General features: G+C 34.5%; 1 protein-coding gene and 1 non-coding gene across 2 annotated transcripts; one reads left to right on the top strand and one right to left on the bottom strand.

Moving 5' to 3' along the window:
- Positions 1-445: 445 nt before the first annotated feature.
- Smp_153270 (phosphatidylinositol-4-phosphate 5-kinase related) lies at positions 446-22,751 on the bottom strand (the record flags this gene model as incomplete). Its single annotated transcript, XM_018799944.1, has 10 exons — positions 446-703; positions 4,461-4,715; positions 7,134-7,318; positions 16,800-16,947; positions 18,176-18,494; positions 22,105-22,186; positions 22,228-22,321; positions 22,356-22,565; positions 22,596-22,667; positions 22,703-22,751. 10 exons carry the CDS (start codon positions 22,749-22,751, stop codon positions 552-554), a joined length of 1,566 nt encoding a protein of 521 aa, XP_018653806.1. The 3' UTR covers positions 446-551.
- On the top strand, positions 12,199-12,269 carry Smp_tRNA_02181_Pseudo_CGA.1.1. Its single transcript has one exon. It is a non-coding gene (tRNA).
- Positions 22,752-26,111: the final 3,360 nt, after the last annotated feature.

The raw sequence follows: 26,111 nt of genomic DNA, 5'->3' as shown, positions 1-26,111 counted from the left end.
TGGCATATGTGCATCCTATGCGAATTCCCTCAATATAGCTACTATGAAACAAGATTATATAGAATGGGTGTAATGTGGCTAGCAGTGGACTACGGAATGCGCGTTTCGTCATATTTGGCACTTCTCAACTGAATGTATCTGCATCTTCGAGTTCATGTTCACTTCAGGACTTAGACCTAGTGTTGTTTGCTTCAAATATCAACGTAGGGGTAATTCAAAACGTTACAAATTAAGTTGAAATTCACATCCAGTGCACAGGCGAGTAGCTATTTATACTAAGTAACTAAACCGACAACACGTTGGCGGTTAGAGTGAAAGATAATGAACTCGAATCTTGAGATGGAAATCAACTTGCATGTAGGTACATTCAACTGACTTGTCTGAAATAGAACGAGACGAGCATCGTAGATTCCACTATTAGCCACATTTTGTCTACTCAAAAAGTGCTTTCGTTAAACGTTTATTTGAAAATGTAAAATAGAATAACAACACATATTTATATTGTAATAGATTGTTATACGTTTTCCTAAATTTCCAAATCATTTAATAAATTATTTATCTGAAGCGTAATATAACTTGATAAAGAGTGGCGAAAGACGTTCTGGTGTTCTCAGAATATGATCTGGAATCGTATCCATATGAAATTCTTCATTCTCCTCTTCATTCCGTGGTGTTATATCTTCAACGACTAGAATAAATTGTTCTAGACGAATAAAAAAACAAATAGGTCATACACATCAAGATATGAAGTGAGTAATAAAACTGAGTAAAACTTAACAAGCAACTCATTGACACAGAAAACCACTCTTTTCAAAAAAAGAAGCAATCAACAGATTACAAAAAATTATGAATCTTATGGTACAGATCACCGACTAATCATGGTTAAGCAAACAATGAAAACCAGGAAACAGTGAACAGTTGTTTCAAGATATGGGATTCCTTAGTGGTGTAGATCCAAGAATCCACTGAAAAGAGAACTCGGGACTCATGAACTGTTGAGTAGAATAACGTAGAGATTAATTTATCAATCCAAAATAAACTGATGCAATCATTTGCTGTATTCAGTTCCAATCAAATTCTATCGATCGAGTATGGTATAACAGTAACGACTAAACTTTCGAAAAATTCACTCAACAATGATTTTAATAATGACTATCCAATCTATCTATTTCAAGGATCTAATCCAAAATACAAATTAGTAGTTCGCATCAGTGAAATTGCTATAATTAAATTGGCCTAGAAGGATGATATAATCTACTCACGGTGTACACAACGGTACCAAAAGGTTTGCAAGACATCAGTTAGATTATTATGTTCGTAAGAAACTTGCAATCAAATATTTGACATACAAATCAACTTGGTAAATTAAAAATTAGAAATTGTAAAGAAAACTTAAACAACTTCAATCGACTTTATGCATTTGTTCAAACAATGCAAAACTACCACACTGAAAACAATTAGAGTAAATTGGCTTCTAGTATCTATAACTTATTTCTCCTTCATTCTCATGATTAGCTATATGGATGGACATATATTAGTTTGAATGAATCTTCATATCTATCGCTTACATACAGAGCAATGTCTAATTTATTAACCAGTATTCATTTGTTCTAAGATCTCCAAATAGTCCGTGTCAGTTTGAAGTAAAATTAATGTGAATAAACCTTAGTATTTTGTAGTTTAACGTAAACAGATCCCAACACTATTCTATTTGAATGTGCTAAAGGGTTAGTTGGAATCATTGTTTAAAATATATTCTTAGCAGATATTCCATTTGAATAGAAACATGCTTTTTAATCTGTACATTTTAAATACTCCGATTTATATGAACCATTTAAAGCATGAAAGTTTGAGGACAGCGATTTCTGTATGTTGGTCCATTAGTACGCTTGTTTAACGACATGATTATGTAACATGGAAAGTGAGACCACAAATTGTATCCGATATTAGGTTGTGGACAGTATTAAAGTGATATTTGACAAAGATAACAGATTCTGTTATATGATAAGCGATCATCGAAATTCCCAAGACCTAGGTTTCGTGCTGGATGGTACTTGTTAGTAAGATAGTGTTCACCATATTAATAATTATGAAGCTCTCCTATTGTGAAATGCCATCATAGTTTACATTAAGTAAAGCCAATTGATAAGTCGCTAACACTTTGCCTCAAGCTTTTTTATCACAAATTTATTGTTGCCGATAAACATACTGGGATGAATAATATCGCCTAGTTTTAGTCACAACTGAATTATTACTATTTTATGTTCTGATTGGTAACATAACTTTTTGGTGTCGCATATGCTGACTGAACTATCTATTCATTTCGCAATTTTAAATAGATCAAGAAGAGACAATTATTTAAGCTCCAGATGGATAACTGTATATTTTGTGGACTTTGAGTTACAGTGTTTATAACTTCTGACTGGGAACTAATTTGGAACATTCTGTTTTTTAAAATATCTCTACGTGTCAACATATATTAAAATACGTTTCTTTGAAATCAGTCAGTCAGTTACAACGCAGAACTTCGTACGTACGTACATCAGTTCAAGTTGCCATACTTCATTACCACAGAGATGCATTTGTCCATTCAAATCCCATACTGGTAGAAGTAGTAGGAGTATAAGCAGTAATCCGAAAGATTAGGGTTTGAAGATATTATTCAACGAGTATAATTCAGTAAAATAAATTTGGAAACAGAAAAAAAGATAGGGACATGAAGAGTTCAGAAGATTAGAATTTGGTAGAAAACAAAAAGTGGATGCACCTTCGCTATTGCAAACCATTTTGAGCCATGTCATTCAAGGTCTCTAATCATCGGTCGGTATCATCTCGCGGATCCCTAATCAGGCAGTCTACACCTACCAACATGGCTCAGTCCACTTGTCACTGACTTCATGCACTTGTGCCACGTTTTGGTCTTGCCGCTCCTAGCTCTCTTCCAATCTACTCCTACACCATGAAACATTGCATGTCGGGGCAGTCGGTGTTTGAGCATACGTAACACATGTCCCAGTCATCTCAACTGGTGAAGTTTCACTACTTCATCAATCGATTTGCCATCCTTACATAGTACCCGTTTCCTAACAACTGCATTACTTACTCGGTGGTCCCACGATATACGAGCAATGATTCGAAAACACCTATGATCAAATACTAGTGACCTACGAATATCCTCTACTCTTACCGGCCATGTTTCGCTACCATAAAGTAGGACTGAATGAACTGCTGCGCAGTAAACCCGTCCTTTGGTTGCTAGACGGATATCTCGCCTACGCCATAAATGGCGCAAGTTGGCGAAAGTTAGACGAGCCTTCTGTATCCGTTCTGAGATTTCGTCACACACCAGACCACAAGGGCTGATGAGACTCCCAAGATGAGTGATGCGGTCAACACGCTCAACTACTTCACTCCCTATCATTGGTTCGAGTGTCGATGCAACCCAATTCTGAAGTAACATTTTGCATTTCGTGGGAGAGAATAGCACCTCGGACATGCCTGCATTGTTGCTTTGAAAGGAAACAGTCTTACGTTGTTATTGTCTTGTTACCTTAAAATATGGGTAATTTGTCATGAATGTTGATCAAGGATAGATAAGTCACTATACTTGTGAATATGCGTAGATAAAAAAGACTTGAACTCTGACAAATTGACGGATCTTTTTTAGTCAATTACGTAGTAAGTTACATCTTTATGACAAGCATTTGAAAGATCATATTCTTTAGGAATGGTTGGAAAATTGGATCAATCTGTGATGAGACTTTGAAAATAGGTAAAAATTAAGAGGAACCCATATCTTTTAATTGATCTTCAATATTGTTAGGTAAGGGCTATTAAAACTACAAGTAATGTGTTTAAATTATATAGTCATAGAAAAGATTTGTAATTCAGATGATTTTTTTGTATTGGATTCTCTGAGCTGAATCATTAGAGAATCTGCATTCATTAACTTCAACTGACTGTCTTCCAAAATTTTTATCTCATTTCTTCCTTTTGAGATGTTCTTCGATAGTCTCTATCTGACACTAATTGGTATATATTACTGATAAATACTGATAAAAATAATGAAACGTTTTACCACCTTTAATCAAAGTTCTTCCGTTATCAAACAAATCAACAGTGGAAAACCTGGAAGCACTGAATGGCCGTTTCGTCCTATTGTGGGACTCCTCAGTAGTGCTCATCCACGATCCCGCCTCGCGAGATTCAAACCTAAGACCTATCAGTCTTGCGCGCGAGCACTTAACCACTAGCCGGTATCCAACGGTGTAAATGTCTAACTTCAACCGATCAATGGTGGTCTAGCTTCAATTGACTCATGATCTCAACAATATAAAATTACTAAAATCTCCACGAAACCCCCTTCTGATAAATCAACAGTGTTTTATGCTCTTAACAGAAAAACATAATACCACTAAAAACAGTTTAAATTATTATCTTTAAAAAATCGTTTAATTTACCACCGGCTTGTAGTTGATTAAGACAAGGTGTATTTGTAAATTCTTCAAATAAGAGAACCAATTTTTCTATTTGTGATAAATCAATACAATATTTAACACCATCTATCGCCGATGTTGACTTAACATCTTCTTCTATATGAATTGTATCATTTGTATTCTCATTATTAATAAAAGATTTTATCATAGAATAAGAAATGAAACCACGATTAGTAGACTGTTTGTATATAAATACTTCATTTGATAATCGTTGATTTTCTAAACAAAATGATAATACAAAGGGTTTATGTTCAATTTTTACTATTAAAACAAAGGTTTGGCTTAACAATAAAATTAAAACACGAAGTTCAGCGAATGGATCTCTTTTCAACGAATTTATTATCAAGCTGTACAATTGTATATAGCCAGCGCTCGCTTTCAACTCGGATACGAGAACATATCCCAGTTTGGTTCTACAAGGGTGAAAAGAAAGCAGTTAGAAGTTCTATACTTGAACACCTAATCGACTGTAATCATTCTACCGATCCACAGTCTGATTTTAATGTTGTTTATATGATTCATTCAAATCTACCTAGATTTCTCCGTATCAAACTCTTAAAAATAGCCGAAGCTCTTACCATCCATGAGCTCAAACCAGAACTATGCGTACAAAAGAAGTACGTCTTATCATTATCGTTACCATGGCCTTAATATTATTATTATTCTATTATTATTACTCCATTTCCCCTTTACTTATATCTTATATTCTCATTATTTTATTCATGAATACTCATCATATCACCTTATTTATTTTTACACCTCTATGACCTTTAATGACCTTTAATTAACGTAACCAAAACATTTTATTCATTCTGATCATCTTATTATATTCACTAAATCTATTCTTACTACTCGTATTACGTAATCTAGTATTATAATCTTGGTTATTAGTGTTCACACTTTCTCGCGGAATTAGTACATTTTCATATATATACGATTGTACAGCTTGATAATAAATTCGTTGAAAAGAGATCCCTTTGCTGAATTTCGTGCTTTAAACAATAAATGACACTTAATGATTAACATTAAAATGAATCTAACAAAGTTTTAATGAAAAACCGCGATGTATGAAGACAATCAAGTCAGAGATGAAAGTTCCTCATAGAATTGAAATTGCTTTAAATAAAAAATCATCTACTGAAATTCTGGATGACGACCAGAAAATTCATAATTATTGGTTTATTAGCTACAAATTATGTGGATGGGTTGAAGTTAGACAATAACACTATTGGATGCCAGCTCAATCGTCTAGAGGTTAAGCATTCGCGCGACAGACCGATAGGTCCTGGGTTCGAATCCCGCTGGTGGAATCGTGGATGCGCACTGCTGATGAGTCCCATACCAGGACGAGACGGCCGTCCAATGCTTCCAGGTTTTCCATGGTTGTCTAGCTTTAATTAACTCACGAACTCAACTATTAAGTTACTGTAATATCAACAAAACTCCTTTCTGATTACAAATTATGTGTTAAAACACTAGGAGTTAAACTTCCTGTCAATGTCTAGTCTACTTGTTTAACACACACATAAAAATATCACTAAGCTAATACATCTAATTTAAAATCTAGAAATCATTCAGTGAGATATGTGTAACCTCTTGTTAATAGTTTGTCATTTTTCTCATTGATAAAAAAATATGGAGTTTTAACAACAAACTCATTAGACAGGGACATATTGATTCTCTACTATCATCTTCTTCAACTTGAGGAATATTATCTTAATACTCATCTTTGCTGTATCAATATTGTCATCATTAATTTGTATAGATTTTGTCTCGATTAGTTTCCTTTCTTTTTTGAAGTTTAATCACTTGACTTGAAGCACTTAAGTACCATAAACTATGCTGTTATATCTTAATCTCCCACTTTTCCCGTCTTTAAAAGATTTACATGAATAATGTTCGGTAATAATCCATTAGTTTCATAATAACATGGCTAATTTGATAAAACATTTTAATGTTTGAAGTGGTAAAAATAACAAGTAATGGGTTCCGAAATCCCAATCACATAAATTGAGCAGAACAGAATCACTAGTCAAATGATATTTAAGTATATAATCAAAGAATTAAAGCCGTTTTTTGTACAAAATATTTGACCAAGTTAATATAAATCACGATACAACAGATAATTATTTACAGATAGAAAAGCGTTGGCGGCCTGTCTAAACATCTCGGCTACCTGTTCCTGTCATCTAGATATTTCAACAAGTTACCTAATTTCGTTTGTTTTAATACATCATTATGGCTATTAATCGCACAACCTATTCAGGTGCGTTTCTGAAAAGTGTAAGACCTTTCGTTGTAAAGGTTACAGAAGGCCTAATCAAATATATCGTGGTTGCTGGCAATATGCTGCGAGAAGAATGTACATTATTCAGATGTCGATTGACTAAGCTGCTAACTTCTAACTGGCGATCACACAATATTTATCGTCAAGTAGAACGAAGAAGTAAGAAACGGAAACTTGTTGAAGTACTTTGTGCTGAGAATTCGACTTCGTACAAAAAAATATAATATTGAATAAAGCTAATAATAATAAGGTCGCGAAGTGGTAATTAATGATTCTTACCTTTTTACATTCTATTTTAAAATAGAATATAAACAACAGAACTCAAAAGCATGATAAATCAAATAACTCACCATTTTCTATACTACTGTTACTCCATTGATCATTTACACTTCTTTTATCTTCTTCATTTAAATTAAGATTAGTTATACCATGATCGACGTTGTCATCAGTTGAATGAACTAGGGAATTTTGTTCATCTGTCACTGTTTTACTGGAAATTAACTTTACTGAACCAACTGGATAGATGTATGAACCACTTTAATCAAATGTTAATGAATTAAATAATTAGATGCATTAACACGTAGATAATTAACAATGTCAATATTGATTTTATAATTTAAACATGAACTAATCTTAAGTGAATCAGTACTGAAAACTTGCAAGCATGGGATTAAGGTTTCATCATAGTGTGGGACTCCTCATCAGTGCACATTCACGACACCACGCCTAAGAATCGCATCCAGGACCTCTGACTTCACACACCAACATCTAACTTTTGGACGGCTGAGTCGGTATCTGACGGTGTTCATGTACAACTTTAATCAATTCACGATATTGTGCAACCTTCAGCCATTATCTGTAGTGACCAGCGGAGTTCACCGACGTTGTGAATGAGATAGTGATCCACCGCTTTGGCCACTGAGCTAAGTGATTCAATACCATGGTGCACTTTATCCGATATTAGAAGGTTGGAAGAAACCGAAAAACAGCTCTAGATCTAGGTTTTATGCTAGTTGCCACACGTTAACATAGTGTATCTGCATTATTGAAATAATCGCTAATCCACATATTCCATTATTGAAGTCAAAATGCCAAAAAGCTCAGTGATAACTTCTATGACTTTAGCCCTGGATGACTCAGGTACAAATCGATAAGGAGACATTAGTTTCCACAAGATTTTCAAGAAGCCTTACTTCCAAACATTAACTAGCACTAAACCATAGTACTTCAAAATAGATTAAAACTCACTGTCAAAATGTTTCAAAACGCAACAAATATTCAAGTATCGTGTTTACTTTTACATGACAAAAAGAATAATTGTAATGGGTCCAATTGATAAAAATACAATTTGTTGATTAATGAAGTTTTTGTTTAATAATATAATATAAATCAAAATTTACTCAAACTACTCTGTCGAATAAAATGACGATATCGGTTAAGTGCTGTGGCGCGAGACTGGTAAGTCTTGGGTTCGAATCTTGCGAATGCGGGATCATGGATGCGCACTGCTGAGGAGTCCCATAATAGGACGAAACGGCCGTCCAGTGCTTCCAGATTTTCCATGGTGGTCTAGCTTCAATTGACTCATGATTTCAACTATGAAAATACTGAAATCTCTACAAAACCCCGTTTGATTTATAGATTTATTCAAAATGCTACAGTCGATTAATTAACTGAAAAACAATTTCATGTATTAAGCTAGGACCCATACCACCTTGTGGATGGAGAAACGATTAAGGTTACCAAGAGCGAGTTAAATGAAGCACGGTTCAGAGAAGTAAGCCGAAAGTTGAATATCAGATAATTAAAACAGGAATTTTGTGTATAGAATAAATGTAATGTGGTAATATTTCTAATTGAGCTACTAGGTAATATTAATCCCCTCAGTGTTGTAGATACACCTAATTATAAAAAACTAGCTTTTAGGCTCATCTAATTTTTGAATCCATCAAATGAATACAACGCATCAGTGAGTTCAGTCTTGTCAGCAATTATCACACATCTCATTAATCAATCAGTATTTTATTCGTCAATTTATCAGTCTAAATATGATCATAACCAATCAAAACAATTTTCTAGGCAATAAAAATGATCCTTTAAGCACATTTTTTTTACAATGTAACCATTTCATGTGATTCATTTTAAGCGAACTAACTAAATTTATCGATTAGTGGACCAAAACTATAATCTATTTCACTTAATCATTGTAATGGTTGAATTAAGAAGCTCTTTAAAGTACTGCTAATAATTACTATTATTATTGGTAGTAGTAGTAGTAGTAGTAATAGTAGCAGTAGTAGTAGTAGTACTAGTACTAGTAGTAGTAGTATTCATAGTAGTAATAGTTTACCATTTACTTAAGTAAACATAAACTAGTTTCCATGCACAAACCAAGTATACCTATAGATAAACAATGAATGACGCAAAATTTGTACTTGTTAAAAAGGTCTTTTTATTATTCTTTCTATACTATACATTTAAAAACATAATTAAAGATTTGAAATGTCTAATTGTTGAAAGCTATCGGTAGCAAGGTTTATACAGAGATTACACTACATAAAATGTATCACCGAAACGAATTTACTATCTTGAATGTTTTGGTACTTTAAAAAGAATTCAATCCCGATGAGTAATTTAAAACAATTAGTCCCTTTGATAAATTTCGATAATGCAATGAGAAGACGAAGTTTATCAGAATTATGTGATATATTAGCGCAATACACCTAGACAGCACATAAGCGATTGTGTCACATCCCATTGTGTATACCAATTTACATGTATGTGCGGAAACACGTACATAGGGAGGAGCAATCGTGATTTGCAAATAAGGGTGGCGGAACACATACCTAAATGGCTACAGAACCAAATGAATTCGAATGGTCAAATAAGATCACAGGATAGACAAACATCTTCCTCTATTGCGAAACATTTAGTTGAAACTGGTCATAAGGTTGACATCAAACCAGCATTTGTAGTGTTGTACAAAAGCCTTCAAGGACGTATACTAAGGTTTATTGAAGCCTTAGCTATACGGAAATTGAAACCCCCTTTATGTGTTCAAAAATAATTTGTTCTTACCCTTAACCTACCCTGGTAATGCTTATTTATTATCCAGAGTAGTCATCACATTGTTTTTGTGTACTTTATTTATTTTCTTACCTTAACCTGTCTAGTTGACCTCTTAATTTTCATATAAAAATGTCTTAACAAGTATATGTGTGATCAGATTGTTCGAAATGTATTGCGCTAATATATCACATAATTCTGATAAACTTCGTCTTCCCGATGAGTAACACAATCGGAGCTATTTGGTTAGCAACTAATATCTAATAATATTGGTATAAATATTTTCTCCGACTAATTAATTAGTAGTGTTGTATCCCGAAGATTACGTACGTTACGTAAGGCGGCCTGCTTAAACATCTGGGCTACCTGTTTCCCGTCATCTATATATTTCAACAAGTTATCTAATATTGTTTGTTTTAATACATCATTATGGCTATTAAGCACACAACCTATTCCGGTGCGTTTCTGAAAACTGTACAACCTTTTGCTGTAAAGGTTACAAAAGGCCTAATCAGAGATGTCGTGTTTGCTGGGAACATGCAGCAAAAAAGAATATACATTATTCATATGTCGATTGACTGAACTGCTGACATCCAACTAGCGATCACTGAATGTTTATCATCAGGAGCAACGAAGAAATAAGAAAAGTAAACATGTTGAAATACTTTATGCTGAGAATTCGATTTTGTACCAAATAATATAATATTGAATAAAGCTAATAATAATAATAACAATAATAATAAGAGAATTGTGAATGGTAACTTTTGAGGACTATTTATAGACCAATGTAATATGTCTATTTCCTATTGTATAATTGTTAAGTAACTAAACTATTCATATTCGTGTTCCTCTTATCATAAGCTTTATATTGACCCTTGAACTATTATTATACGATTCTTGAGTTATCATCAGTCTATTGATTACTTTCCCCCTATTCACAGCCACATTTGGCTAAATATTGTACAAATGTCATTTCCTATTTTATGGTACGATGTGGTCAGTTTGATTGGTATATAAACCCAGTGTGCTTGTGAATAATGATTCATATAGCAGAGGCTGTTATTAGTGTTCTGAACTTAACTGGCTGGGCTAGGCAGAAATCAGGACTGACAAGCACTCTAGACTGCTCGTATAGTTTTCGTGTGTCACTGTCCCAATCGATAATTCGCTCTTTTCTCATTGGCGGGAATCAGCACGTTCATATGTCAAATAGGGCCCACGCACACACTCACTCATTATAACAAGTAGCATTCACGTTATCATGTAGTCTAGTTATTTCTTAGTATTGATAGAACTCGATCACCGTCATAACAACACAAACACTATGGTTCAAGTTACTTGATATTGTAGTACACTTTATTTTTTGTCAGATGTTTGGAAATGATAAACATAACGATCAGTAAGAGACTAGATCGAATAATATTTATTCTTTTGCAGGATTCTAGATAAACCTGACTAACGAGTATTAAATTATGTTAAACCTACATCAATAATTTCCTAATGATTATAAACAAGCAATTTAAACCACTGAACTCATTGCTTAACTTAAAATTTGTTCCAGGTATGTCTGATGATGAGAAAATGAATATAGATTGATATCATGGATGGATCAACGTTAGACCACCATTGAAAACCTGAAAGTACTGAACGGCCGTTTCGTCCTAGTAAGGTACTCCTCAGCAGTGTGCGTCTACGATCCCGCATCAAAGAAACTCGGAACCAGAACCTTCGGTCTCGTGCGCGAACACCTAGCCTCTAGACTACTGAAACGGCATCCTACAGTGTTAATGTCTAATTTCAACCAATTCATGATATTGCACGACCGACCATTATCGTCTTCAGTAACTGCCTCACAACAGACATGGTTGAACTCCACTGGTCACAGCTTCTCACTAGAAGCCTTTAATTTTCTCTGAAGTACTCCATTTATACATTTAATATGTTTAATTTTATCGACTGGGAATTCTTTTATCATAATTAATTTCTTACAGGAAACTAATTATTATTCGTAGTTAGTTGATATACCATCTGCAGTCCAAAGAAATGTATGGAAATTTTCAACAGAATGATTTGTCTGTCTAATGATTTATTTAAATTTTTTGGGGTTTCAATTAAAATTGGACTTCAACTATGAAAAATACTGAAATCTCCACAAACCCCTTCCGATTATAATCATATGCTCACTAGTAACTGACTTCAAGAGATGTTTCCTGGAGTTCTAGTGAGAAGCAGTGATCAGTGGAGTTCAACTAGGTCTGTTGGGAGATATCAACTCACTGAAGACAATCGGTGAACAGTTTCTCAACTTTGTGGATTGGTTGAAGTTAGACATTAATACCATCGGATGCCGGCTGAGTGGCCTAGTGGTTAAGCGCCCTGGCGCGAGACTGGTAGGTCCTGGGTTCGAATCCCGCGAGGCGGGATCGTGGATGCACACTGCTGAGGAGTCACACAATAGGACGAGACGGCCGTCTAGTGCTTTCAGGTTCTCCATGGTGGTCTAACTTCATGACTCATGATTTCAACTATGAAAAATACTGAAATCTCCACAAAACTCCTTCTGATTAAAATTGGATTTTAAAATTAACCATTTCATTATACTTGCTACTTTGTTATAAGGAAGGAATAAACTCTAGTAATTACAGTCATATAACACTCCCATTAAAATAATGTATGATCACCAATAAATTTGTATCGTTTCAAACTGTCACAACAATAATAGTCTAAAAGAGAGAAGACATTTAAAGAGTAAGAAAGGTGATTTAATGACAAAATTCAATTAAACATTATTACATAAGCACAGTGTTTATTTTTAATGCTTTCAATTAGATAAATATTACTCAATAAACATTTACCATAAACTTCATTATCAATAAAAAAAGTAGGTAAATACATAAAGAAAAAGGAATATGGAGTAAAAGCCATGCATGACCGTCTAAGACGATTGAATCAAAAATAAACAGACTGAAAAAAAAACCCTGAAAATTATTAGGGATAAAGTGAAATCAGAGAAAGAGAAACAGAGAGGTGAACTTAAAAAAGAACATAAACTATTCATCAATATCTCTTTACGACTTAATTTATGTCAACATAGAACTTTGTCTACAAATTAGGTCATGTCGATTGTGATGCTTTCTGTATTGGAGAGTCATCTCACAAAGAAAGCACCTACTAATCCAGTAGAACTGGATAGACTTCAATAGAAGTTCACGCCATTTTTAACAACCACCACACCGATTTCGAAAACATCAAAATATCACAAAAAGGTATTTCCAACTACAAAGGAAGGAGAGTAGCTGAAGCTCTCCATATAATGCTTAATCCTACTGCTCTCAGTAGAAAAGAAGGCCTCATTATACATCTGACTTGGACTAACCAAGCTACCATGTTAAATGCTATTTACATTTCGCATTATTATCGTGCATACAAATTAAACTCTATTCTTTCTCATCACAAAAGTCATATTTTTTTCATCCCTGACCTTCCACACGTACACGCACGCACAAATTTACATACATGTCACCTTGACCGAAATGACATGACATTGACTTGTTTAGACCTATTTTTTGGTTGATCGCACATAATATTCTTGCATTGTTACCTTGTACTATTTAAACTTGGATTGATTTTGATTGGGTTATTTATTCTCCGAAGTCGCTTACACTGGGTCACGAAATGTCAGAAAGTCAAAAAATATTGGAATTAACTATCGAAGAGAAATAAAACCATTGATAAACTGTGTATTATTGTATCTTTGTACACTAAAATTCTTCTTGTTAGATGCTTAGAATTTATTATTGTTTTATGAGGGAATGATCACTCTCTATCTAACGGATATCGTTTAAGCATTGGTTTAGTTATGAAATCCTTAGAACGATAGCATTCGATTAGCACTAAGAAGGGCTTGACACGCATGACATTGATCACCACCCAGTGATCAATCAGTTGTGATTACATCTCAGTCCTACAGGAGGTCAGTTGCGGCCCGAATAGCTCAGTTGTAACGTCTCTGACTGTGAAGCTGAGTGACACGGGATAGAATCCGTCAGGGAGTACCAGTTCCCTCAAGATTACAGGTACACCTTGCTGATGAGTGCCAAGTAGCACGAAACCCGGGTCAAGGGTTTCCTGTCAACCACCTCCAACCACTATCTTATCTCAACCATAGGTGTTGTTGAAATGAGACTAATAATGATATTTTTCGGTCAATTTAATAAGATAATATCTAATATTGAAATGAAATATCATTATCCTACAATTTGAAAGATCTGAAATCATTCACTGTTTTTAACATACAGCATTGTACATTTATTATTATTATATATATTATATTGTATTATTATATTTATTATTATTATTATATACACGGGTCCAGGGTTTCTTGTTGACCACCTCCAACCACCATCTTATCTCAACATAGTGCACGCAGTGTCGAGCCACCTAGACTAGTGGCCACATTGCAACTTGATCGATAGCATTCGATCAGCACTAAGAAGGGCTTGACACGCATGACATTGATCACCACCTAATGATCAATCAATTGCGATTAAATTCAATCTTATTTTCATTCAAATGCGTGATATATAAACGGAGTGACAATGTGATCTTATATCTTCATTTGTAGTTAATTTATTTATGTAGTATATTTTCATTAATCAAAACAGACCAGGAATTTGGCTTAGACATGTCATTGACACTTTTGTGATAATTAATAAAACGTTCCTAAAAACGTTATCTATACTGATAATTGCATTTTAATGTCATATTACATTTACTTTAGAAAATGAAAGCAAACACTGTAAGTGATCATTCTGTTTTATAGATGAAAGTCAACGATGATTAGTTGTTGTCTCTAGACAGACTGATAGATAGTCATATAGATATATGATTTTTATTTATATTTTCTTACCCTTTGTGTTTGATATACTTATTGATTAATATACAAGCTGATCAGATAGATAATGTGTTTTTGGTTTGAGGTGAATTAAAGTGTGGGTATCTGGAATAGTGCAAGTCAGTCATGCATACAATAGAATCGTTCATTGTTTGTTTTAAGCAAATCGGCTCTCGACTAGTAATTCAGGAAAGACCTAAAATAATTTCACATTCTGAAGTTGCTTGGATAGAATAAATTTAATTAAAGTTCTATGTCTAACCTTCCACCGTAAACTGACATACGCAAATAGGGATGTTAATTTCATTTATGCACATACTTTCAGTGCGAAAATGCCTCTGGTTCTAAATTTATTCAGAAGAACTACCAAGAACATTACTTCCGGAAGAAAATAAACAAACAGAACAAAAGTGCACAGTAGACATCTTTTGGTTTAATAATTTTCCAGATAATATTATTAAAAATATATTAAAAGGAAACGATCACTCTTTAAAAATGAAATTTCACAGATTAGTACCTTATTGCCATGATACAACAGAAAAATGCAACGTATCCAGAAGCTACAGAGAATTAAAGCTGTTACAAATCAACTAACACTTTGAAATGTTTTAATTAGAACGATGGAAAAGATCCTTTTTACATTCACATAGTGTTGTGTCTACAGACTAGGTTGTGTCAACTGTGATGCATTCTGTAATGAAGAGTCCTCTCCTGAGATATCGATTCGTTCCAATGAATACAAAAAAGTCTAATAATTCTGTGGAGATGGAAAATCTACAAATCAAATCAGTAGTATAGCAGTACATGCTATTTTCAATAACCACCATAACGTTATCGAAATAATTCAAAAAAGTTTTCCGAACTGTAAAGGAATGTAAGTCACTGTTGATATAATGATAAACTCTACTATGCTTTATGGAAAAGAACTCTTCACTATGCATGCAAGTTGCCTCAACTGAAATAACACGACATTATCATGATCGAACCTATTTTGATTGTACCGAAAATTCCGCTTTATTCTTTTGTACTACTTCAACTTGTGTCAAATTAATTCGGTTATTTATGTATTCTTCAAAGAAATGATTTACACTGAACCGTGAAACATTAGCAATCCAACTTTCTGTTCATTCGGATAAGACAAATATATTATTTGATTATCATAGCTATATAAACTTATTTTAAATACACGAGCACACAATCTCAGATACTCATATTTAAGTTGTTCTTACATGTTTTAGACTCTGTTAATCAAATTTAAACTATACATGATTACCTATTACAATTATACTAATTAGATGAATTTGCTTCAATTTTGTGGATACTCAATTGTATCCATGACTTACTTATCAATGAAAAAAATTGCCAACTCAACAATTAATCAAATTACAGTTTTTTAAATGTAGTAAGGCTAAACTGGAAAAAAGACAAACATGAGATCCTTTCCTTGATTAGTTTATTTGTATATATGAACATTTTTGTCTGTTGAACCCAATGAATAGCTTGAAATATGTTTTAAGATCACAAACCAATCCAAGTTAGACATTCTTTGAAAACCAGAAAGCACTGGACAGTTGTTTAGCTCTACTTTAGGACTCTTCAGCGGTGTGGATATATGACCATATGGAAGATTGAACGTAGATCTGCAATTCAGGTGACGAACGTTTCACCTCTAGACTACTGGCCTAGTATACATTGGTTTGAATATCTAACTTCAGTCAATTCATGGTATTGAGCCACTATCGTCAACTGTCTTCAGTGAGTAGATGCATCATATTTGACATAGTTGAACTCTAATAGTCACGGCTATGTAACATAAATTCAGAAATATAATCGTGAAGTCAGTCACCATTGAGTACATGGTAATTATAAGTACATAGTGTTGCCGACGAGCGCTACTAAGGAGTCCCAAACTACGAACAAACAGCCATCCAGTAATTTCCGGTTTCCAATGTGACTTAGATCGGTTCGTAATCTTAATAAGGTTCATCATCTCATAAAAAATTACCATATACTATTAAAATAGTTGGTTGTTTCATGAAACGAGATAATCACTTACAAAGGTGTCTCCATTGTAAAAATCCCTTTTTCCTTTAGTGATAACAAGAGTGGCGTTTCCACTGGAATTTGAAGATCAACAGGAAATTTCATTTGCATATTATCTTTACGAACTTTTCCTATCCATAAAGCAAGTTGTCGATGACTTTCTAAAAAGTTTAAGATTAAATAAGATTATTCAATTGACATAAGGCTAATAAAAATGGTCTACTTGTACTTAGTAAATAATATGTCTCTTATTGTATAAAATAAATGACTTCGGATTTATAAACTGCGATAATTAAGAGTCAGTTAACCAGTCAAACAGAACGTGGAACCCGACATATGTATACATTAGTTCACGTTGCAACACCCTATTAATATTGTTAAATGAAATTGTCAGGGTAAATCCCAGAGTAGTAGATATGGTAACAATGGTAATAGTAAAAGATTGGGCATACAATTTAAAAAGAAAATATAAATCATTGAAATGTAAAAAACATTTATGGATAATCTAGAAACTTAAGATTTAAGAAAGATTTTAAGTAAATGCACTTGCATGGTCAAGAACGATTTTGAACCATATCACTCAAAGTCGCTAGTTAAATGCAATAACCATGAAAAACGACGGAAAAAAAATATTTCTCCGATCGGTGTAAATCACGAAAATCAACATTTATTCCAATACCGTTTAAATTTTCACAATAATTCAGAATATAAGACACATGTTTCTATGGGGATTTCTTGTCAAGAAACTCTCTCCCACCATAGCATTAAAATCACAATAGATTTTTACTGTCCTGTGATAAAAACCCAATCGCCCATTGCTTATGAGTATTGTGATAACTAAGTTCTTCTTAGGTTTGTGACTTTTGAGAATATTTTATTCTCATATTAACGCATCATACTACTTAGTTCCCAATAAGTAACAATGTCAGTTATTTTGAATAAATCAGGAGGTGTTCAGCAAGAATAGAAACACTATGTCCATATAATGAGTCCCAATTAGGGAAAATTTCGTAATCTGGACTTAATTACTAGCCAAGTCCAAAAGACAAACACTTAAACGCAACTCATGGTATCCCAACAAGGAGCTCATATGCTAAAACTGATTGATCCATTGGGTCAAAGCAAATAGAAAAGGAGAGTTATATCGTCTAGTGATAGCTTAATATTCGTCATACTTCAATAGTCCGGTCGCCTGGCAGATAGCAACTTGACCTTCAAAATATTAGATAATGGGTTGAATTATAAATAGAAATTAAAAGATAAATGCACCCTATTGACAAGACTTAAATTTGAAGAAACGTGTGCACCATATTTGACTGCACATCATAAATAACTAAATAGAAATTTTCAACTAACTTAAAACAAACTCCTAGAGAAATAATCGCTTACCTTCAATTAAAATCCTTCGATTATTATTGTATACGCATATATCAATATTAAATTCCATCTCCGATAAATTCAATCCAATTTCTATCTTTGAAGATGAAGCAAACTTATAACTTCTCTCTTTGATTGGAGAATTTCGATATTCAACTAAACAAGATGAATTGGATTCTAAATGCTCTTTTTCTAATTCAACTGACAAGTTCATATGATTTGCTACTTGACAAGGTAGACCATCTTTCCATAACCCTTCATAACTAGGTAACAGATTCGCTTTGCGGGTTAGTTTACCCTGTCCATTTGGTTTGCCATTTTTGAATTCCCCCTAGAATGAATTAACGATGTAGTCAGTAATAGTTAAATATTTGATAGACTATTTGGTAAATTAATTTCAAGTAGTGAAGACGTGAAATTGAGTTTTGTGAAACATGATTGGTGTTCATTTGTTGCCTCAAAAGAGGTTTCATTTGCATTTATAGGATTTGAACTACATGATATTATTCACTTTAAAGGAGAGAAGCCAAAAAATATAATTTCAATAGTCCTATTGGAAAATCAGGGTAAGTGGTTAACACTCATTTAAATTTCTTTAGGGGACGAGAAATATAAACAGTACACAAAATTGGGCAAATAGAGAAAGAATGGATAACAATACACAACAGGCTTACCCTAACTATTGAATTTTATTTTGAAACTGAAAGACAAATTATTTCGTGATATAAATTAAGGCAAGATAATTCTTTTGAAGCATAAACTTTCATGTCTAGCCATAAATTTATGATGTACATTTGAATAAAGACTGAAGGGAAAGATAATTAACAAGAGAAAAGTCTTCAAAAGTTTCAAAAAGGTTTAAAGGAGGGCCAAAAAATTCCTACAAAATGTTTGGTGAAATTTTATCTTAATGAGAGCAAAATATAACTTCAGAGCCATTTCTATGCCTACAAACAATCTGGCTACATTTTCTTAGAATATAAGATCTCCCCAAACTTTCCTGAGTGGTTAACTTAAGCTTCAGTTCATGGGAACTCAGACTCAATCGACTTTCAGTTAGTAAACTGTGACTATCTTCATTTGTGTAACAGTAAACATTATGAGTAAACTACATTGGGAAACAAAAACCTACGTTCAACTGGACATACATTATTTCCGTGTATATGAAAGCTTGAGAAATCCTTACTCATATATTATACATAAATTCTTACTTGCGAGTACAAAACAGCGGAGTCAGCTTAAGCACAGGCTAACAAGAAGCCTACGCAATGGTCGCGAACAGTGGTGGGTAGCGAAAGCAAGAGAGATGGAATAGGCAGAGGCAATAGATAACAGCAGACAACTATCCAAACTTGTTCAGGAAAGCGGTATTAGGAACCCAACTGTCAGCGAAACTATCTCAGAAAAAGATGGACATATTAATCATTTTCAATCCAGGAGATTGGGTCGATGGGCAGTACACTTTAGGGATCAGTTCAACTGGCCTTCAGCCACACTTCGGTTCCCCACGATCCCCAGTCGACCTGAATAGCAAGTTAATGTAAGTCCCACAACTCTTTACGAGGTTGAAAAAGCTATAGGAAATCTGAAGCGAGGGGGAGAAGCAGGCCCTAACAGGTTTACCCCTGAGATTTTTAAGAATGGCAATCCAGTACTAGCAGCAAGATTGACTGAGGTCTTGGGTAGAATCCGGGAACTAGACGCAATGCCATCTGACTGGTCCCAATCGCTGATTGTGCCAGTCTATAAGAAAGGACAAAAGTCCTCTTGTGACAACCACAGAGGAATCAGTTCGACTAATATAGTGTCTAAAATATTAGCTTCAATAATACTTCGATGCCTATCTAAAACTCGTGAAGAGTAGACCAGAGAAAACCAGGCTGGTTTTCGACCTGGACATGGCTATATAGACTAGATATTCACACTACGTCAGGTTCTAGAACATAGACACACATTCATACGTCCCACAATCGTAGTATTTCTCGACCTTAAGGCGGCATTTGACTCCGTTGATCTTGAGGCTCTGTGGGTGTTTGTCACTGAAAGGAGTACCAAAGAAGTACATTAACCTCATAAAGGCTCTCTACTCGAACACAAATGGCTGAGTTAGAGCTTAAGGCGAACTGTCATCAGAATTGATTATCTCAAGTGGTGTTCGTCAGGGCTGTCCACTCTCTCCATTCTTGTTTAACTTTATCGTAGACATGCTTTTACAAATAACACTTTCTTCATCCAAATTTAGAGGGGTTGAACTTCTACCACGAGACTCACTTGTTGACTTAGAATATGCCGATGACATAGTTCTATTTGGTGAAGATGCTGACAAGATGCAAAGTCTTCTGACCACTATAAGCAACAATGCAGACATGTTCGGGATGCGATTCTCTCCCTCGAAGTGAAAGATGTTACTTCAGAATTGGATTGCATCGACACTCGAACCAATGATAGGGAGTGAAGTAGTTGAGCGTGTTGACCGCATCACTCACCTTGGGAGTCTCATCAGCCCTTGTGGTCTGGTGTGTGACGAAATCTCAGAACGGATACAGAAGGCTCGTCTAACTTTCGCCAACTTGCGCCATTTATGGCGTAGGCGAGATATCCGTCTACCAAACAAAGGATGGGTTTACTGCGCAGCAGCTCATTCAGTCCGACTTTATGGCAGTGAAACATGGCCGGTAAGAGTAGAGGATATTCGTAGGCTGTTAGTATTCGATCATAGGTGTCTTCGACGCATTGCTCGTATATCCTGGGACCACCGAGTAAGTAATGCAGTTGTTGGGAGACGGTTACTGAGTAAGGATAGCAAACTGATTGATGAAGTAGTGAAACTTCACCAGTTGAGATAGCTGGGACATGTTTTACGTATGCAGAACCACCGACTGCCCCAACGTGCGATGTTTTATGGTTTAGGAATAGGTTGGAAGAAAGCTAGGAACGGCCAGACCAAAACGTGGCGCAAGTGAATGAAGTCAGTGACAAGTGAACTGAGCCATGTTGGTAAGTGTAGACTACCTGGTTGGGATTCGCGAGATGATAGCAACCTATGGTTAGAGACCTTGAATGACATGGCTCAAAATCGTTTGCAATGGCGAAGGTGCATCCACTCTTTGTGTTCTGCCAAATTCTAATCTTCTGAACTCTTCATGTCTCTATCTTTTTCTCTTTCCAAATTTATTTCACTGGGTTATACTGTTTGAATAACATCTTCAAACCCTTATCTTTCACATAATACTTATACTCTTACTACTTCTACCACCATGGGATTCGAATCAACAACTACATCTCTGTGCTAATGTGGTATGGCAACCCGAACTGATGCACCTACGTACGAAGTTCTACGTTGTGACTGACTGGTTGACTCTGGAGATCTAACATCACTAACATTAGTGAACATCAGACTCTACCAAATACTGAACAGACTAAGCTGATTATTGATTTTATTGCTAATTTTACTGAGATCTGTATATTGAACAGTACATTAATCACAATGCATGTATCTAAACTAATAAAAACTATTAAGGTTAACTCTATTTTAGCCACAAAAATACAATAAAATTATAAGCTTATTATCAAGTATAAATGACTTTAACATATATTGTGGTCAATTGAAAGATTAGAAACATGGAGTAAACATACTAAGTTCTCACCATTTAATGTTTTGAATGTTACTTTTCTACAAAATATTTCAAATATAAAACAGACCATCATAACTTATATGAAGAAAAGTGTAGTTTCTAAATGAGTGGGCGTAAAATTTTAAATCCATTTCATATCAATTTAGACGTACTGCAAACTAATAACATATTGAAAAAACAAAATAACTCTGTTTTGCAAGATCAACTATTTGTATGGTATGTAATTGATAACTACACTGCTGAAGTTGTTGTGTTACCATTCAAAATACGAGAGCAAGTCTCATTATTTAAGTAAGTCACTCTTACTTCATATATCATTCCATTTATCATCTTCATGATACCATAACCATCATAAATATTATTTTTCCAATATCCTATATAAGAAAACCTTCGGCAAGTTATCCATAAATTGAAAAAAGTTGTACATACTTGTGTGAATATAAGCATCCTGGTCCATTTTTTTTATTTCGAAAAAACTCACCCACATATTTATTCTTGTCCACATCGACATACTTTCCATGACCTTTATTTTAGTTTTTTTAGGAAGGAATTAATACCCTGTTGTAAATTGTGATACCAATCACCTTCGTACGTGGATCCATTTCCATACTTCATTAGACCATACCCATGACGTTCCCCGAACATAAAGTGACCGATGTATTCGTTTTTTGATATTGCATAAAATCTTCGTCCACTTCCACATATCTCCCCATCAATAAAGCTGCCTTCATAAATACTTCCATCTTTCATAGAGAATCTTCCAGTCCCTATGATATTAGGTAAAGCCAAAAACTCACCACACTTTTTACCATTAATCCATTCACCTTCATACTTGTAGTATCCATTTTTATAAAGATACGTACCCATACCTGATTAGCGTCTCATAAATAATAAAGAAACATACCATTGAGCTTAATTTTGCACATCTGACCAACGCGAGATCCAGTTGGCATTGTTATAATTATGAACTCTTCGATTGGGAGGTCGAGAATCTTTCCACAACCTTTGTTTTTAATTACAGAGATATAGTAAGTTTTATTTTTTTAGATAGTTTGACATAAAAACGATATACTTCCATGTAATCAGTTACTGAATGAGTTAATATCACTGGTGCTGGCAGTGAGTTTCACTTAGTGACTAACGAATAAAAGATTTCGGGTCTCACCTGAAGTTATTTTCGTGTTCATAAATCTATGGGTCGCAGTTCATAAAATTACTGATCTTACAAAAATCAAAAGATGCAAATGTCATCCCTCAGTTTACTGTTTGAAATGTTTCATGACATCGTTACACAACGCCTCATCCAAAAATATGACATAGAAAAATCCAAAACACTTTGATCATTTCTGTAACAAAATGGTTTCCTTCAGAGTACGTTAGCAAATCAAACTTCGTTTTTAAAGTAAGATCCCTTAGAGTTAATGCAATACTCTAAACGATACTGTACACGAGTTAGGTACGGTTTAGTAAGCAGCTCCTTATCAAAACTATTGGAGTTTATTGAAATGACTGATGTTGAAATCTTTTCACAGTATATCATGAATAAAGGAGTGCTATTTCTCCTAAATCTTTCTGTTGCAAAATAATAGGCAGAAATATCTTAATTTTTGCCAATTTGAATCGCTTTTAAAATCAGTTTTGTCCACAAAATTACTACACCAGCTAAACCCAAGGCATGTTAATTTGAACACATTGAAAATAAGATTTAATTTCAATAGTTGCACACATTTCTATCGCTAAAAAGGGATGAAGACGTTCCAGTGAAGAGACGTTTCTTTAAGACAATATAATTTTTGAAGCTGTACAATCGTATTTGTAGGTAATTTTTACATGCTGTATTTTATGGCGAAATATAGGGGTTTTACAAGACTATCAAAAATGGTCAAACCTATTCAAAAGGAAGTCAATGAAATTAGATTAATATTTTGTTGTATGGTAAAGATTATCAAAACTTTTCTTCAAGTATTAAGAACAATAATACACAAATATAAAAGTGTTGTTTGAGTACAATTGGTTTCCAAGTAATGAATGAGAAAGGTCTTACTTAGCAAGGAAACCAGGAATTATCAAAACTTTACGTTATTTGTTGGTTTCTGAAGTTATTGGGGGTAATAATTTACAAAAGATACGGGATACAAATAAATAAATGAGACATACCAGGTCGAAGTGCAAGCGCGCCTTCTACACTTTAAGAATAGTCAAGTCTTAAAATCACCTGCTGGCTAAACTAGGGCAAGATGCTCCTAAGGATTTCTTCATGAGGATGTGAAAACTATTCTTGAAGACTCAGAAAAGCAGCTCATAGTATTTTAATAGTATCTTTTGTTAGAAGGCGTGCTTAAAATACAACCTGATTTTCCATGCTTCTAATGTAAACATATTCCATGTAAGGCTTGTTCTATGCATTTATTAAGTTGGAGGTAATTATTCGCGAACTGTAATAAGTCGTCACTGAAGTCCCTGGGGATATTACGTACACTTTTGATTTTGCGCACTCTAATAGCATCATAACGACCTACGATCCTATGTATACAATATCCCTGTGAGCCAATCAGTAAACTCATACAATATTCAATACTCCTAAGACGAGCTTGTATGAAGTGATCGACTTTTTCGGGTTTTTTGCTTGTTTTTAAAGTACAATTTCAGGTCTTTCGTAATGTTCAGCGACGAATGGTCTAACCACTCACCTGCACTACTTCCTGTCATTTTTGTGGTTATTTGTTGGTTTGTATATCATGTGATCGTAGTGAGTGAGTTTTTCGCAACTATCGCAATATCATGCAGGAGGTTTGTTGATCGCAATATGAAAAATAACAACGATAAAATTCGCTCGCTCAGAATAGACGATTGTTTCAAGAACTAAATATGTAAGTTAATCATTAATGCAGACATTATTAGGAAGCTCAAGTCTGGGAGTAGAAAAAGGAATAGAGATGATAACAACCAAGATAGAAGTACGTTAACGATATATGGTGATGATAACAGAACATAAGTTACCAGACATTCATCGTTCACACCTAGTGTGAGCGTGATATAACAATTCTCTAGCGAGTACATATTTGAAGCTATCCACTGAGGCGAAAACTGTCACTTTCGCTGGAGGAAAACTTCAAATTGGAGAAATCCTCTATAAAAAATGCGTCATCGTACCCGGCTGTGTGCTTTGTGATGTGCAGTCTTTTGAATTCATATCTTCTATGTTCTCTTGGCGCAAACAACGATATAAATCTGCTTTCGGTCCCTAAGTCTTAAATCCAAAGTGTTGACACTTAGTATATAGGATTCTGTGTTTTGTTTTTTGCGACAGATATTCAGCATGAAATATCACCCTCAGGTAGGTCGTCCGTCAATCCACATGAAATCCCATCTGACGAAAAGCCTACACAGAAACTATGTTTTGCTCCCACAGAGGTTCATCAAGTATTCAAGATGAAAGTGTTGGATTTTATCGACAACTTTTGCCTTCAAAGCTAAAAGTTACACATGTATATAGGTTCGGCAGAAAAATTATCGAACTCTAGTCAAATTATTTATCAAGCTCAACGATCACTACCCTAGAAGACTGATCATTAGATGTTGAAACGTTAACCTAGTTTCGTCAGGCCGATGATGACTAGCCCAGATCTATTGGCCGATCGACCGACGATATGGGTCTGCACATGTTATCTTGTGACCACACTCTGCATTCCTCTAATCTGTTCTATTTAATAGCTTATATTAATCCGTCAGATTTTTATCTGCCTCTCGAGGCCGTTAGGGACTACAATGAACCAGTTATCAGGTTACAATAGGCCAGGCTAGGGAGTCACCTCATTATGAGACATTGATGTATAGTTATTCGGGTCAACTGCTCACATCATTTATGTTCAGTCTAAGCAGGGAGAAACTTTCAAATGAACGAGACAAGTGAATTCTCAACAATAATAGTACAAATATTTAAAGGTACCATAAATTTTGATTGGTCACTCATCGATTAAAAAACATGAGGGGTCTAAGACCTTAAGGGCTCTGAATCGGTATATCAGCTGTATATTCAGGAGTGTTCCTATCCTAACGAGCCTTCATAATTGTCAGTTAAGTCTCAGAACACCGAATGGCATCTTATCCGAATTCTTTACACAAAGCCCAGTTTCGGTATCTAGTGAGGTGCTCGTGTCCTTATAGAATTATCGATTACGTAAGCAGATATTTAAATATTATTAATTAGAGACTTTGAATGCTCAGAAGTCAGCTTTGCTGAAAACATTCAGCCTAAGGATAGCTGTACATACGTTGGTGAAAGACTATATAATAAATACTTTCGTAAGCCT

This window comes from Schistosoma mansoni, chromosome W (assembly GCF_000237925.1).
Source record: "Schistosoma mansoni strain Puerto Rico chromosome W, complete genome".
NCBI classification, from domain to species: Eukaryota; Metazoa; Platyhelminthes; class Trematoda; order Strigeidida; family Schistosomatidae; genus Schistosoma; species Schistosoma mansoni.
Note: the sequence above shows the minus strand (reverse complement) of the source record. Positions and strands in the feature narration are given on the sequence as shown.